This window comes from Molossus molossus, unplaced genomic scaffold (genome assembly GCF_014108415.1).
Source record: "Molossus molossus isolate mMolMol1 unplaced genomic scaffold, mMolMol1.p scaffold_m16_p_7, whole genome shotgun sequence".
Lineage (NCBI taxonomy): Eukaryota > Metazoa > Chordata > Mammalia > Chiroptera > Molossidae > Molossus > Molossus molossus.
Window position 1 is genome coordinate 71,094,367 of NW_023425401.1, and position 18,217 is coordinate 71,112,583.

The window sequence follows — 18,217 nt, forward strand, 5'->3', positions numbered from 1 at the left end:
ACAGCATACATTTGAGGTTGGTACAAATATTATCTCTATTTTGTAATGAGGAAGCTAAGACACAGAGATTAAATAAACTGCCTAAAATCACACAACTAGTAATAGTAAATGTAAATCTCCTGATAAAAGGGGCTATAAATATTTCTCTAATAGCAAAAACATTCCCTCACAAAGAGACTTTGCCATGACAAAGAATTCCCAAAAAGAATCTCAGAGTAGAGAGCTGGGATGCTGCCATTCCTCAGTGTGGTGAGGAGCACCATCATCCATTTCAGTCCTCTTCTCTTTTTATTTATTTATTTATTTATTTATTTATTTATTTATTTATTTATTTATTTATTTTTAATCTTTATTTTCATTACAGATGTTTCTCCTTTTCCACCCTAGAAATTCTCCTCCCCATCCTGTTCCTCCTATCCCCACAGCATTGTTGTCCATTGGTTATGCTTACATGTATATAAGTTCTTTGGTTTATCTCATCCATACCCCATCCCCCTTCTCTGTGGTCTGTCAGTCTGAACCATACTACTTTTTTTTTTGTCTCTGGGTCTATTTTATTCATCTGCTTATTTTCATATTATATTTCAAAAATAAGTAAGATCATGTGGTATTTTTCTTTCTCTGATTGGTTTATTTTGCTTAGCATAATGCTGTCCAGTTTCCTCTATGTTGTCTCAAAGGATAAGAGATCTTTTTTTCTTACAGCTGCATAGTAAACCATTGTGTATATATACCACAGCCTTTTTATCCACTCATCTACTGATGGACACTAGGGCTGTTTCCAGATCTTAGCTATTGTAAATAGTGCAGCTATGAGCATAGGGCTATATATATTCTTTCTTATTGGTGTATCAGACTTCTTAGGACATATTGCTAGAAGTAGAATCACTGGGTCAAATGGAAAATCAATTTTTTTTTTTTTTATCCTCAGCGGAGGACATTTTTACATTTTTTGATCAGGTAGAGTGGGAGGGGGAGGGAGAGAGAGGAACAGAGAGAGAGAGAAACATCGACGTGAAAGGGACACATCAAGTGGCTACCACCCACACAACCCACCAGGGCAGGGGACAAGCTGCAACCGAGGTACGTGCCCTTAGCGGGAACCAAACCCGGGTCTCTCTGGACCGCAGGCCGATGCTCTAACTGCTGAGCCAAACCGGCCAGGGCCAATTTTTTAATTTTTGAGGAAACACCACAGTGGATGCATTAGTCTGCATTCCAAACAGCAGTGTGCTAGAGTCCCCTTTTCTCCACACCCTCTCAAACTCTTGTTGTTTGATGATTTGTTGATGGCACCCATTCTGGCACATGTGAGGTGATACCTCATAGTTGTTTTAATTTGTATCTTTTTGATGATTAGTGACATTGAGCATTTTTTCATGTGTCTCTTGTCCATTGCATGTCCTTTTTGGAAAGGTGTCTATTTAGGTCCTCTGCTCATTTTTAAATTGGGTTCTGGAAGTTTTAGCCACAGCAATTAGACATGAAGAAAAAAATAAAAGGGATCCAAATTGGAAAGGAGGAAGTGAAAATCTCATTATTCACAGATAACATGATATTGTACATAAAAAACCTTAAAAACTCCATCAAAAATCCTCTAGACTTAATAAACAAATTTGGCAAGGTAGCCAGGATACAAAATTAACATCAAGAAATCTACGGAATTCTTATACACCAATAATGAACTCCCAGAAAAAGAAACTGAAAAAAGAAATAGAGAAAGATATAAAAAAAGTAGAAGCATATATCTTGTTCATTGATTGGAAGAATTAGCATCATTAAAATATCCATACTACTAAAAGCAGTCTATAGATTCAATGCAATTCCTATCAAAATACCAATGACGTATTTCACAAAACTAGAAAAAATACTTTGAAAGTTCATATGGAACCAAAAAAGACCCCAAACAGCCTCAGCAATCTTGAAAAAGAAGAACAAAGTAGGAGGGATCACAATACCAGATATCAGGTTATACTACAAAGCCATTGTAATTAAAACAGCCCAATACTGGCACAAGGACAGGCATATAGATCAATGGAACAGGACAGAAAACCCAGAAATTGACCCAAGACATTATGTTCAATTAATATTTGATAAAGGTGGCAAAAGCATACAGTGGAGTAAAGACAGCCTCTTTAATAAATGGTGTTGGTAAAATTGGACAGCTACATGCAGAAAATGAAACTAGACCACCAACTTACACCATACACAAGAATAAACGCAAAATGGATAAAAGACTTAGATGTGACTCATGATCCATAACAATCCTAGAAAAAAATGTAGGCAACAAAATTTCAAACATCATACGCAGCAGAATTTTCACTGATACAATGCCTAAGGCAAGAAAAACAAAGGAAAAATGAACATATGGGACTTCATCAAATTAAAAATCTACTGCACAGCAAAAGAAACAAGCATCAAAATGGAAAGGGAACCCACTATATAATTGCCAACGATACATCCGATAAGGTGTTAATTTCCAAAATATATAGAGTGCTCATACAACTCAACAAAAGGAAGACAAGTCATTCCTCTTCTCTTCACTGATGTCTTCCTCTAGTGCAGAATTTGGTCCATGAAAATTATGTTGTCCATAATGCTGCACATCTATATTCTGGATGCAAATTTGGTTCCTTTATTTAGATGTACCTATGCAAGATTAGGAACCGAGAGATGAGTAAGCCATGGTGATTCTCCTACTGTTTAGCCTGTGGCTGCTGCAAACATGGCTTTTAGAAATCAAGCTTTTCTACTACAATTCCCTAGCATTCATATACTTCATGGGCATCAGCAGGCAGTAGTGGTGGCAGCAACTTACTCAGTTTGCCACCGCTTGTCATTATCATTGTGGGTGAAGAGGTAGTTACTGCAGCTTGTGCAACAGCCTCCTGGTCTCTGGATCACAGTGACTGTATGGATTTCTTTTTCTTTATTTAGGAATATATATTTTATTGATTTTAGAGCAAGAGGAAGGGAGAGAACGAGAGAGACAGAAACATAGATGTGAGACCACAACATCAATGTGCTGCCTCCTGCACGTCCCCTACTAGGCAACCTCCTGGTGCCCTTTTTTGAGAATTGAAAGGGCAACCTCTTGGTGCACAGGATGATGCCCAAACTATTGAGCTACACTGGCCAGTCTGTGTGGGTTTCTTGAACTCAGCAAGTCCCATGTAGCCTCTGCGAGTGAGACAGAGGCACTATATTGGAGAGCCAGTGTTATTGTGGGACTATTTCCAGAGGCACAGCCTAAAATTTATTTCTCCAATATCTAATTCCATGCATTTAATCTCTTGGTGCATAAAATATCTAGAATGATTCTGTTTTCTACATCTGACTCTAACAATACACTTGGATTTCCAAACAAAAACTATTAACTTTCTAACAATCGATAGTAAACACCTTTGGGTAAGGACTTGACTTCTTAGCATAGATGGGCTATGCAAAAATGTAGACTCTTCTATTTTCTTTTATGATATTTGTTATGAAATATTATTATTTGTGTAAGTGAATGGGATACTAATAAAGGCAAATTGGCACTCTCTTAAAATCTGTTATGTTTAAAGTGTAAAGCTAGATGTATCTTGTCCTCCTTAAAAAATGTATATTATTCTGCTATTATCATCAGTCTTTTCTGATTCTTTCCACCAACTCATCCTATCCTTTTCTCATTTTTGCTTCTATGGTTTCTTGATATTTAATTCATTCTCATACTTACTATATTCTCATGATTTATCTGTTTTCTTGAATAAATCTCCAAATATATTAGAAATTTCCTGAGAACATAGGCCATATCATGTTCACCAGTATATCCTCAGGGTTTAGTATGATGCCTGCAATGGAGTAAATACTCAATACACATTTACCTTCTAGGTGTTGTTGTATATAGCTACCTGACCATTTCAATTAAAATAAACATTTTGGTGATAAAAGTTGATAAGTTCAAGTAAATATCATGCGTTGGAGAACTGGCATAATGGGGCAGATTTCTCTTGTGCCCCAGCATCCCTCAGAACCTAAGGGCAGCTGGATCACACCAGTCCCTCTCAAGCCTGGGCTTCCCACTGCTCTTGTGAGCTGCTGGAAGGCACAGGCCTCTGTGGAGCCCCAGGTCCCGCTGATTTGTTGTTTTTTAATCACTTTGAATATTTTATGCCTATCCCCCTGGCATGAAATGCTTCTGTTTTGAAATGAGCTGACAGTATTATGGGAGCTTCCTTGTAGTTAAATAACTGTTTTGTTTTGTTTTTTCATTAAGATTCTCTCTTTGTGTTTAACCATTGACATTTTAATTATAGTGTGTCTTGGGAGGGGCCTCTTTGGGTTCATCTTGATTGTCAATCTGCACTTACTGAACATGCGTGCATTTTTTCTTCACCGGGTTAGGATACTTTTCAACCATTATATTTTCAAACAGGTCCTTGCTTCCTTACTCTCTCTCTTCTTCTGGTACAACTATGATGTGGATGTTGTTTTGTTTATTGTTTTTAGAGGTTCTTTAGACTATCCTCATTTTTTTTTTTAAATTTCATTTATTTCTGCTTGGATTGGATGTATTTTTCTACTTTGTCTATCAAATTGCTTATTCAATCCTCTGCTTCATCTATCTTGCTGTTGATTCCTTTTAATGTATTCTTCATGTCAGATATTGTGTTCCTCATTGCTAACTTTTCATTGGTTTCTATGTCCATTTGTGTGCTTGCTATCTCTTTGTTGAAGTTTTCACTGTTTCTTGAATATCCTTATAACCATTGATTTGAGTTCTATATCTAGTAACTTTCTTGCCTCCATTCTTTAGTTATTTTTCTGGGGATTTCTCCTGTTCTTTCATTTTGGAGGTTTATTTGTCTTCCCATTTTTGCTGCCCCTCTGCGTTTATTTCTGTGTATTATATAGATCTGCTATGGTTTGGTGGCCTTATTTATTAAATGTCTTTTGGGCTCAGTGTCACTGTCTCCTTAGTCACCTGTACTAGGCACTCTAGGATGTCTCGTGTAAATTATGTGAACTCTTGTTGTAATCAAATTTTGATTACTTTTGGCTCATCTGTGGTTGATATTGCCTCTCTGGATGTCTATGATGATTTATATGGGTACTGACAAAGTTGAATTTGCCTCTATAGGGTCTAGTACTTGCTGAGATCTCCCTTTGGTTATGCCACTTGTGCAGCTGATTGGGTTGTACTCTGATGTGATTTAAATTTCACTGTTGGTTATGTTGGTTCTGCAACCACTTGCAAGGGTTTTCAGTGCAGTTTTATGTCAGGCATTTTCTGTGACTGGGCTTCAGCTACCTATTTGGGCTAAAAAATGATCCACAGTTTGTGGCTGCCTCTGCTGGGCTTGAATGTGTATAGGAGTGGCCAGCACAAGCTCCAATTCCAGGGCTGATCAGGAAAATGCCCAATGGTCCCTGAGATTTGCCTTTATCTTCTCCTGCCTTTTATCACTGAATGAGCCTATGGTAGTATGTGAGTTGCATGAGGTATGTTCTCAGTGAGTCACCAGGAAGGGGCAAGTATGTTTACCAGACTGATGCAGAAACAAACTTGGCAGGAGTGCTGTTTCTGAGGCCATTCAGCTACACCTTCAGAGTACACCGAGGTCAGCCTCCATCTGCTGGGTGCCTACAGACCTTTATGGTAGAGCAGAGTCTCAGGGAATTATCAGAGTGAGGCCAGCATTGTTCACCAGGCCCAAACAGATTAAGATTTAGTTATGAAATAGGAGGGTTCTGCACAAGAACTTTGGCATCAATCAGGCATGCAAGAGTTATACATCTCAGTTTTCCCCAGAGTCTGCCCTGATTTCCTGGGGAATCCTTTGCATCACAGGTCCAGGCTGGCCACAGCCCACTGATAGTATTGCAGAACACATGCTCAGCAGGGTGGCATTACCAGAATTTGGTGGCATTAATGGTTGTCCCATGGTGGGTCTAATGGATCTCAACTTGGGATACAGAACACTGCTTCTCTGACCCATGGGTCACCGCTGCTCTAGTTTGCAGGGTACAGGGTTTCACTGTTCTGGTGTTCAGGGTGCACAGTGATGCTGCTCTGGTTTACAGGGAATTTCTGCTCTGGTGCACTGGACACCTGGTCCACTGCTCAGGTACGCAGGGTGTAGGGCACTATTACTCTGGCATGCTGTGGAAGGGAAGGAAAATGGCACCCACACTAGAGCCACACAACTCAATTTCTGACTTTCTTTTAGTTCACCCCAGATCTCTTCAAAAAAGTCTACAACATAGGCTCAGGCAACAGACTCCACTGCAGGGTATGAGCTTGACAGTCCAAGGTGACAGGGAGCTAGGATGGTGGGGCTATGCATTCCACCAGGCCAATGTGGTATAAAAAGGGGCACTCAACCCAGAAAAAAAAGGAATCTGTGATCAGTGTAGGAGAGAGACTCAGCACAGGCACTCTGGTAGTTGTCCTTTCAGCTTTCTCCCTGGAACCAAACAAACTGGTCTATCTCACATGACACCAGTGGGCTCTGATCTGTTCTCCCTCTGCTCAAGCCCAAGGTGAGTGGCTGCAAATGGGATTTTGTGCACTGACCATTTAAGAGGGCACATGAGTTTCTAGCAGACTTTCTTCATCCTCTGGTAGAGAGTCCCCTCTAATTTTTATAGCTACATATTGTATGGGTGCCTATTCCTGGCTATGGTGCTCCAAGCTGGGATATCTGCCATGGGGTTGAGATCCCACATTCCTAATGGGGGGACCTTTGCAGCTGAGATATTCCTCCAAATTTTCAGCCACTACACGTGGGTGCAGGGCCAGGTCTTTTAGTGCCTCTGACCTTCTGACAAGTTTTGAGGTGGCTTCTGTAAATCCTTAGTTATAAGACTTTTGTTCAACTAGTCTTCACTTAGTTATTCAGGTTAATTGTTCCATAATTTAGTTGTAATTCCAGTTTGAACCTTGGAGGAGATGAGTGTAACTTTCACCTACTCCACCACCATCATTTTCCCAGTCAGGGGGAAGATTCTCACAATAAAATTTCATACATGTAAGAGTTTTGAAAAATAAAATAAGCTGCCATAAAAGCAATTATAGCTCTTTTTTTGGAGTTGTACATGAACCAACTAGATAATTATTAACCAAGAGTGCTGTGGAGTTGAAAGAATTTAAAAAGGGGTTGGCCCAGGGCTTACCTCATAGATACTGATTCTATGATTCTCTGTGGGCTCTCTGATTCTGTGATTCTAGATTTTTTTTTTTTTTCCCATTGATCTGGAGATGGTGTTAATATCCCTTGCTCTCCCCCCCCACACCCCTTATTTATACTGTTCGCTGATATATTTTTCTACTCTCTTTATTTCTTGGGGATATAGATGAGGTCTTGTCAGAAAACTTTCTGGACTATAAGAACCGTGGAGTCAATGGCTCTCATCAGGGCCAGATCATCTGGAAGATTGATGCCAGCTCTTACTTCGTGGAACGTGAGTACTTTTTCCATTTCTGTTGTTCAAGATGAAGCAGAATTCAACTGCTTTGTTCTTTGCACTGTTGTATTGCCTGCGCTTAGAAAGATGCCATGTGGAAGAGAGACATATTTGATGAGCTGTTTAAAAATAGTGAGTAGTGTACAACATTTGGGAAACAACCATTTAAAACAGCCCAAAGGGTCATTCCTTTAATTTCAAGGAAAAGTTTTGTTCATGTTCATTCTTTACTCTCTGGACTCAGTACCTTAAGGCTCACATCACTTAATTTCCACTCCATGACTCCTCCAGCTTCTCTTCAACTTTGTGATAGTTGTCTCTTCTGTATCCTCTCAATCCAGTTTTGGCTTTGCTTGACCCAATCCTTCAAGACTCCTTGCTCATGGCATCAGCATGTTGGGAATATTTCACTCTTTCTTTGCTTTGGTACCTGATCTGTTTACATTTCTGAGTGCATAAACTTGTCATTGTGTATCTTATTATTTTATAAAAGTTTCTGCATGTTTTGAAAATAAATAATTTTAACAGTTATGGAAAGATTTTTTTAATGGGTCCCTATACTGGTACATTTTCCATTGCATGAGGGACTATCTATATGTGCCTTGTGTTTGCCAGGTGAAGTAATGCATGAATTACTTTTAGTCTACAACTCTTTCCCCTTATTTGGGTAAGTAGAGTGCTAAATTTACAAATCTAGTTATGTATCATCTGTTTCTTAGCTGGTATTCATTCTCTATTCCACTTCTGAAGAAAATTAAATAATTTATTTTTCCAACTGTCCAGTTCTCAGAGGAAATGATGCATGACCTAAAGTTGTATATTATCATTTCATTGTGGTTCAAAAAAAAAAAAAAAAAACTACATCTTTTAGCATGTTTTGCTCCCATTTATATTTACTCTTGTTTTTATTCATTCATTCAATAAACATTTTAAAAGACCTATTATAATCTAAAGACTAGAGATTTAATGATAAAAGGCCTTGTATCTGCCCTCTAGAAGCTTATGGTGTCTCTGCTGCTAGAAATTACCCAATTCACCATTCTTTTTTTTTTTTTTTTTTTGCATTGGCACATGCAGAAAGGGTTAGACTGTGAAGAGATTTGATACTATCAGATGTAGAGAAGACATGTTTTTATGGGAGGTGGTTGCTATCCTTTGACTTTGTGTTAGACATAATTAAATTTCCAATAAGAGATTTACTTTTGTTAATACTTATCTCCCTGTCTCTAGCTTTTCTCCTCTCTAATTAATCCTGTACACTGATATCAAATAAAATGCCTTAAAAATAATTTTTCTACAATCTTCTCAAAAGCCATATGGCTCTGCCTTCTTACGTATCAGCTGAAACTTCTCTGCCTAGCTGCCTAGCCACAAGAAAACACACTGTCATCCCTCAACACTACTTCTCTATCCTCCCAGTATGCCCTACTTTGTCCTACCTATACCAGTATCTTCCCCTATCTCATGGACAGCAACAATGAACATAAAGAGCATGGATGGGTTTGACCTGGAGACAAGGACATGCCTCTGCTAGTGGTACCTAATAGGAATTTCCAAGTGCCGGTAAGAACAAAAAAGGTAAAAACATTATTTCCCATGAAAGTTAGACACAATAGTTGACTGTATGCCCTAGTCTACATTGAAAATTTGATAGGAAAGTCCTTCCTTACTACTTTTCTATTTTCTTTTGTGGAAGGTTTTAACTAATTGAGAAATAGATACAATTTAGGATCAAAATGCACTATCAATAAAAAATGGTTCAGGCATAAGCACAACTTTCAAGTTTTTATCTTTCTAGAGGCAAGAAATAAGTATTAAGGATAAAATGAACTCTCATGACTGTTTCTTCATTCTGCATATGCCAATGTGCAAAAGGAGAATTTGTGTATAAATTGATCTATCAATTGTGTCATTGTTTTCAAGATAGTTTTTCAAGATTTCTGTGACATATAGAACATTTTCTATATATTCATCTCAAATAACACATAATTTCATATAATTATCTTCATCAAACAGTATAAAGACACACCTTAAACATCATTGGAAATATACAATATGAAATCAGCTCTGTAAAATATAAAAAATATTGTCATAATTGAGTGGTTAAGTAGCATTGTCCTATAATAAACAAATGGCTTGCCAATTTATGTTCAAAATAACCGAAAATTCAACACATTAGAAAAATGACATTTAAAAAATGTTCTGGTGCAAATTTGAGATGATCCCACTCCACAATATGTATACCTGTTGGACTAACAATATCTCAGTGCTTTGGACAAAATGGATGAGAGTGAAATTGAAAAGGTGGATATTTATATCTGCAAATTCATCAAATGAGTGGTCAATATACTAAAAATGTACTGTTCTGTACAAATATAAAGTGTCAGTTAGTTTACCAACAAAAACTTAATTTAGTTACTGAATAATTAAAATATTAACTCATTCACATATAAATCAAACAAATTAAAATGCTATAATAAATCATAACTTTAGATGTCTGGAAACAGCCCAAGTGTCTATCAGTAGACGAATGGATAAAAAAGCAGCGGTATATATACACAATGGAGTACTATGCAGCTGTAAGAAAGAAAGATCTCTTATCCTTTGAGACTACATGGAGGAACCTGGAAAGTATTATCCTAAGCGAAACAAGCCAAACAGAGAAAGCAAGTATCATATGATCTCACTTATTTGTGGAATATAATGAACATAACAGTCTGAGGAATGGGGTAGTCCCAGAGATGTGGAAGTGGGATACAGACTGACAATCCCCAGAAGAGGGGGTGGTGGGGGAGAGATAAACCACAGAACTTATAAGCATGTATGTATGAACAGTGGACATGGACAACAAAGCTGGGGACAAGGCAGGGAGGGAGGGGGAGGGGAGAATCAGTGGGGGAAAAAGGAGAAACATCTGTAACAAAAATAAATAAATTTATTTTAAAAATGTATATAATGTTATATGAGTGTGTATTTTTTAATTTGAAATAACTTGCCTTTTCAAAAATGTATGATTGAAAAAATTCCAAATTAACAAATAGAAAGAGATTAAATATACAAAATGCTACAATATGGCTATCCTTCATTAACATATCAAAACATCAATGATCCTCTTGTTATAATAAAAATGCAAAATATAGACCATTATCCAGAGTGTTACAGAAGTTTAGGTTAGGAATAAAAAATAAGACTTTTTGCAGTCTTTAGAGAGTGATAAATAATGTTAATCTAATTGGTAAATCATACCTTCTTAAAATTAAAAATAATTTTATAAACTTTAAACATTGGCCAGATTTTAAATATTGAGGTACAACACAAGCTCATTCTTTTACTTTGGGGTTAAATTAAAATAAAAGAAATAAATGAGGCTTTCATTTAATTTTAATTTTTAATTTGTCCCCTTTTATTATTTTCTTTTATGAAAATGGAAGTATATCACTGATTACCTGGAGTCTATCATGTTCTAAAACACATTACTTTGGGGTTATGATTTAATTTAGAATTAGGTAATTGCTATTGATTTATAAGGTTTTTTTAAAAGGTGTAACTAAGGTTTTGAAATTACCACCAATTGGGAAAAAGGGGGGAACATCTGTAATACTTTCAACAATAAAGATTAAAAAAAGAGGGAAAATTTTTTCTTTACTCCTCAAGGAGTTACATGCATGATAAGATAGAAAATAAAATAAAGCCTGAATCTCTTCCTGTTCTCTGGCATAATTTTTTGCCAATGGGCATCTGGCTATTTGATTATAGTAGTAATTGCTATAATATGAGAACTATAAAGGTGCAAGTTTTAACACTGACAAAAGGACTAATAGAATTTTAGCTTTACCCATCTTGATAAAATTGTACAATGTTGTATCACTACCGTAACACAATGACTATATTTAATGTGCAGTAAGGCCAGTCCCAAGCCTTCAGAAGGAGTTACCATATTTGTTGTAGATTGGGTGCTCATCTGTCAGAAGTTCTTCAAAATTGGGGCTAGAATTGTAAATCTGCTAAGTGTAGCTCCTTGTTCATTTAAGTTTCCTATTGGTAGAAGAATAGAGTAGTGTGCCTGGAACAACCACTGATTGTGGTCAAAAGAGTTTCTACTAATGGGACCTCCTTTTTTTAACCCACCCTTGTGTCATGTTATGTTGTTATTATGGTCATGATTACTGCCTTCTCACATCTCTCCAGTCATATACTAGAAACCTGCAGTCATTTTTTATTGCTTTGCCTTGCCTCCTTTTCCTACCCCTACCTGAGTAACACCTGTTACCAGGTCCTGCCGAGCCTCCAGGTCAGTTCCTCACATTCAGCTACTTCCCCATCTCTGTCTTTGTTTTCAGAGTTAGACCCTGATTACTACCTACTCTAAATTCAGCACTCCCTGAATTTGTCAGAAGAACACTTCTCAAGCATCTTTTCAAAGCACAATTTTATTTTATGTATTTATTTTTTATTTTATTTTTTTATATTTTCTTTTATTTTTTTATCCTCACCCAAAGACACTTTTTCCATTTTTTGTTCAGATAGAGTGGGAGGGAGAGGGGGGGGGGGGGAGAGACACATCAAAATGAAAGGGACACATCAAGTGGCTGCCACCTGCACAACCCAACCAGGGCCGGCGAAAAACTGCAACCAAGGTACATGCCCTTAGTGAGAATTGAACCTGGTTGTCTCTGGACCACAGGCCGACGCTGTAATCACTGAGCAAAACCGGTGAGGGCCATAATTTTATTTTTTAAACAACTGGATTTATTGAAGTGACATTGGTTAATAAAATTCCACAGGTTTCAGATATATAGTTTTACAGTACATCATCTGTATATTGTTTTGTGTGTTTACCACCCCAATTTAAGTCTCCTTTCATCACCATATATCCCTCTTTATATCCTTCTTTACCTTATTCTATTTCCCCCACCATCCTTTCCTTTTATCACCATACTGTTGTATATGTCCATGAGTCTTTTTTTTTTTTTTTGGCTCCATCTCTTCACCCTTCTGACTCAACCCCCTAATCAATTTCCTTGGACAGCTGTCAGTCTGTTCTCTGTATCCATGAGTCTGTTTCCACTTTTTTAGTTTATTTTGTTCATTAGATTCTACATATAAGTGAAATCATATGGTATCTGAACTTTACTGCCTGGCTTATTTCACTTAGCATAATGCTCTCCAGGTCCATCCATGCTGTCACCAAAGGTAAGACTTTCATCTTTTTTGTGACTGAGTAGTATTCCATTGTACAAATGTACCACAGCTTTTTTTTTCTTCTTATGATAATTGTTTATTTTCCCCCACATTTCTTCTCATTCCTTCTATAAAGAACACAGTTGGTGCTTAACATTTTAGGTTTCGAGAGATTACAGGACTGAATTGACCTTGATAATATGGTAGCTCACTGAGGAAACGATTTTTCGCCTAGGAAAACAAGAGTGGATGCTGAGAGGCAAAGGAGTTGGCCATTGGGACAGTGACTCTCTGGTTCCTTCCTTTTGTAGAGCTGCAGGTTAGCTGTGTTTACTTCCGGTACAGCTGCAGGTCGGCTGTGTTTACTTCCTGTGGAGCTGCAGGCTGGCTGTGTTTACTTCCTGTGGAGCTGCAGGCTGGCTGTGTTTACTTCCTGTAGAGCTGCAGGTTGCCTGTGTTTACTTCCTGTGGAGCTGCAGGCTGGCTGTGTTTACTTCCTGTGGAGCTGCAGGCTGGCTGTGTTTACTTCTAGAAGGCTGCAGCTCTTTTCATTCAGCATTCTGTGGGTTTGGATAGCCACTCCCTTCAATCTTAGGAGGTAATAAATGTTCTCTATTAATAGCCATGGGAACTAAACTATTTCTGGTTTGTTCCCTAAAACCTACTAATGGCAAATAGTTTCTTTAAAAAATTCTCATCAAATTACCTTGTAAGAGTATGTCCTGCTGGGACCCTGACTGATTCATATACAATACTTCATTTGATCTTTACAACTACTCTGTGACATATATTGGCTAGATCCTGTTCTGTGTTTGGAACACTCCAGTGGCTTTTGGTTGTACTTGAAATAAAACTAAAAAACATGATGGGCAAAGCCATACTTTATCTGGTTTCTGCCTCTTTCTCCAAGCTGATCTCTTAACACTTTCCCTCCCCTCCACTTTACTCAGCAACTTTAAGATCTCTCACTGCTTTGTCTGAGATTCTCATCCCAAAGACCTACCTGGCTATAGTTCAAATTTCAGTTTAAATGTCATCTCCTCAGAGAGTTTTACACTAGCCATTCAATCAAAAGTAGTCTGTCTATCTATCTATTATCTATCTATCTATCTATCTATCTATCTATCTATCTATCTATCTATCATCATCTATCTCTATCATCTGTCACTATCTATCATCTATCTATCTATCTATCTATCTATCTATCTATCTATCATCTATCTATCATCATCTATCTATCATTATTTTCCTCCATCCTAGAATATAAATTTCCTGATAACTAGCTTTTTAAATTAATTAATTTTTGTTACAGACGTTTCTCCTTTTCCCCCCACTGATTCTTCCCTCCCCCTCCCTCCCTGCCCTGTCGCAAGCTTTGTTGTCCATTTCCATTGTTCATGCATACATGCATATAAGTGCTGTGGTTTATCTTCCCCTCCCACTACCTCTTCTGGGGAAAGTCAGTCTGTACCCCACTTTCAAATCTCTGGGACTATCCCATTCCTCAGATTGTTATGTTCATTATATTCCACAAATAAGTGAGATCATATGATACTTTTCTTTCTCTGTTTGGCTTGTTTCGCTTAGGATAATACTTTCCAGGTTCCTCCATGTAGTCTCAAAGGATAAGAGATCTTTCTTTCTTACAGCTGCATAGTACTCCATTGTGTATATATACCACAGCTATTTCATCCATTCGTCTACAGATGGACCTTTCGGCTGTTTCCAAATCTTAGCTATTGTAAATAGTGCTGCTACAAATACGGGGGTACATATATTCTTTCGGATTGGTGTTTCAGGCTTCCTAGAGTATATTCCTACAAGTGGGATCACTGGGTCTAATGGAAGATCAATTTTTAATTTTTTGAGGTAACACCACATTGTTTTCCATAGTGGCGGCACCAGTCTGCATTCTCACCAGCAGTGTCCTAGAGTCCCCTTTTCTCCAAACCCTCACCAACACTTGTTGTTTGATAATTTATTGATGGTGGCCATTCTGACAGGTGTGAGGTGATACCTAATTATTGTTTTAATTTGCATTTAGACATTTGTATGTCCTGTTTGGAGAGGTGTCTATTTGGTTCCTCTGCCCATTTTTTATTTGGGTTCTTTGTCTTCCTTTTGTTGAGTTGTATGAGCACTCTATATATATTGGAAATTAACCCCTTATCTGATATATCATTGGCAATTATGCTCTCTCATACAGTGGGTTGCCTTTCCATTTTCATGATTGTATCTTTTGCTGTGCAGAAGCTTCTGAGTTTGATGTAGTCCCATGTGTTCATTTTCTCCTTTGTTTCTATTGCCTTAGGTAATGTGTCAGTGAAAATTCCGCTGAGTATGATGTCTGAAATTTGGATGCCTATATTTTCTTCTAAGATTTTTATGGATTCATGAGTCACATTTAAGTCTTTATTCAATTTTGAGTTTATTCTTGTGTATGGTGTAAGTTGGTGGTCTAGTTTCATTTTTGTGCATATAGCTGTCCAATTTTCCGAACACAATTTACTAAAGAGGCTGTTTTTACTCCACTGTATGCTCTTGCCACCTTTGTCAAATATTAATTGAGCATATCGCCTTGGGTCTATTTCTGGGTTCTCTGTTCTGTTACACTTGTCTATATACCTGTTCTTGTGCCAGTACCAGGCTATTTTGATTACAGTGGCTTTGTAGTATAACTTGAAATCTGGTAATGTGATACCTACAAATTTGTTTTTGTTTTTGAAGATTGTTGTGGCTATTTGATGTCTTTTTTGGTTCCGTATGAACTTTTGCAGTATTTGATCTAGTTCTATGAAGTATGTCGTTGGTATTTTGAGGGGAATTGCACTGAACCTATAGATTGCTTTGGGTAGTATGGACATTTTAATGATGTTAATTCTTCCTATCCATGAACAAGGTATGTGCTTCCACTTTTTTATATCTTCCTCTATTCCTTTTTTTAATGACCAGTAGTTTTCTGCATTTATGTCCTTTATTTCTTTGGTTAAGTTTATTCCTAGATATCTTAATTTTTTTACTGCAATGGTAAATGGGATTTTTTTTTTTTTTTTTTAGTTTTTCTTTTTGTGAGTTCCTCATTGGCGCATAAGAATGCCATCGGTTTCTTGACGTTAATTTTGTATCCTGCTCCTTTGCCAAATTAATTTATTAAGTCTAGTAAATGTTAGACGGAGTCTTTGCAATTTTCTAAGTAAAGTGTCATGTCATCTGCAAATAATGACAGTTTCACTGCCTCCTTTCCAATTTGGATCCCTTTTATTTTTTCCTCATGTCTGATTGCTGTGGCTAAGACCTCTAGTACTGTGTTAAATAAAATTGGTAAAAGTGGGCATCCTTGTGTTGTTCCTTTTTCTAAGGGAAATGATTTTAATTTTTGCCCATTGAGTATGATGTTGGCTGCAGGTCTTTCATATATGGCTTTTATTATGTCAAGAAATGATTCCTCTATTCCCAGATTGCTGAGTGTTTTTATTAGAAATAGTTTCTGGATTTTGTCAAATGCTTTTTCAGCATTTATCAATATGATTATATAATTTTTATCTTTCATTTTTTTTATATGTGGTGAGTCACATTTATTGATTTGCAAATATTGTACCAGCCTTGCATCCCTGGGATAAATTCCACTTGCTCCTCATGAATAATTTTTTTGATGTATTGCTGTATTTGATTTCCTAGTATTTTGTTCAAGATTTTGGCTCTATGTTCATCAGGGATATTGGTCTGTAATTTTCTTTCTTTGTAATGTCTTTTTCTGATTTTGGAATAAGAATATGCTAACCTCATAAAATGCATTTGGAAATCTTCCTTCTTCTTGAATTTTTTTAAATAGTTTGAGGCAAATAGGTATTAGTTCTTCTTTGAATGTTCAGTAAAATTCCCCAATGAAGCAGTACGGGCCTGGGCTTTTGTTGGTTGGGAGAGTCTTGATTACATTGTCAATTTCCATTGTTGCTATTGGTTTGTTCAAGTTTTCTATCTCTTCCCAGTTCAGTTTTGGGAGACTATGTGTTTCTAGAAATTTGTTAATTTTTCTTAAATTGTTGAATTTGTTGCCGTATAATTGCTCATAATATTTGTTAACAATTCTTTGTATGTCTGTGGTGTCAGTTATTATTTCTCCTCTTTCATTTCGGATTTTGTGTATTTGGGTTCTCTCTGTTTCTTAGTGAGTCTTGCTAAGGGTCCATCAATCTTATTTATCTTTTCAAAGAACCAGCTCTTTGTTTCATTGATCCTTTGAATTGTTATTTTTGGTCTCCATGTCATTTATTTCTGCTCTGATCTTTACTTTTTTTTTTCCCTTCTACTTGCTGTGGGGTTTTCTTTTCTTTTCTTTTTATTTATTTAAGTTGTGAGGTTAAATAATGTATTAGAAATTTTTCTTGCTTCTTGAGGTAGGCTTGTAGTGGAATGAACTTCCCTCTCAGAATTGCTTTTGCTGCGTCCCATAGATTTTGTGTTGTTGTGTGTTCATTTTCATTGGTTTCCAGGAAGTTTTTAATTTCTCCCATGATCTCCTAGGAAACCCATTCATTGTTTAATAACATGCTATTTAGCCTCCATGTGTTCAAATGTCTTTGTATATTCTTTTTGCAGTTGATTTCTATGTGCATGCCATTGTGATCTGAGAAGATGCTTGATATGATTTCAATCTTCTTGAACTTGTAGAGACTTAGTTTGTGCCCTAACATGTGGTCTGTCTTTGATAATGTCCCATGTGCACTTGAGAAGAACATGAATACTGCAGTTTTGGGTTGTAATTCTCTGTAGATATCTATGAAATCCATTTGATCTAGCGCTTCATTTAAAGTCTGTTTCCTTGTTAGTTTTTTGTTTAGAAGATCTATCCAGTGATATCAGTGGGGTATTGAAGTCCCCTGCTATGATTGTATAGATGTTGATTTCTTCTTTGAAGTCTTCAAAAAGATTTTTAATATATGTTGGGCTCCTAAATTGGGTCCATATATATTTACCAAGGTTATAGTTTCCTATTGGATAGATTTTTTTCAATATTATCTAATGGCCTTTTTTGTCTTTAATTAGGGTCCTCATTTTGAAATCTACTTTATCATATATGAGTATTTCTACCCCAGCTTTTTGTTTGCTTTCTGTTTACTTAAAAGATTTTTTTTCATCCATTCACTGTCAACCTATATGATTCTTTTGTTGTGAGGTGGGTCTTTTAAACAACATATATGTGAGTCATGCTTTCTTATCCAGTCAGCTACTCTGTGTCTTTTTATCATAGCACTGAAACCATTCACATTTAAAGTGATCATTGATATGTACTTATTTATTACCATTTTTATTTAGTGTGGTTATATTTTTCTTTTTATTTCTGCTACTAATTACAGCAATCCTTTTAGCATATCTTTTTTTTTTCTTATTCCTCACACAAGGACATTTTTCCTCTTTTTTTCTGATAGAGTGGGAGGGAGAGAAAGGAAGAGCGAGAGAGAGAGAAACATCAACATGAAAGCGACACATCGAGTGATTTCCACCCACACAACCCACCAAGGCTGGGGACAAACTGCAATTGAGTTATGCGCCATTAGCGGGAACCGAACCCGGTTTCTCTGGACTG

At 36.9% G+C, this 18,217-nt stretch overlaps 1 protein-coding gene across 1 annotated transcript in view; it reads left to right on the top strand.

The window, feature by feature from the left end:
• HECW1 (HECT, C2 and WW domain containing E3 ubiquitin protein ligase 1) overlaps positions 1 to 18,217 on the top strand; it is a 632,276-nt gene that overhangs the window by 22,804 nt on the left and 591,255 nt on the right. The window contains exon 2 of the mRNA XM_036246873.1: positions 7,339 to 7,446. Within this exon, the coding sequence (XP_036102766.1) occupies positions 7,339 to 7,446 (108 nt within the window). The remainder of the gene's footprint in view (positions 1 to 7,338; positions 7,447 to 18,217) is intronic.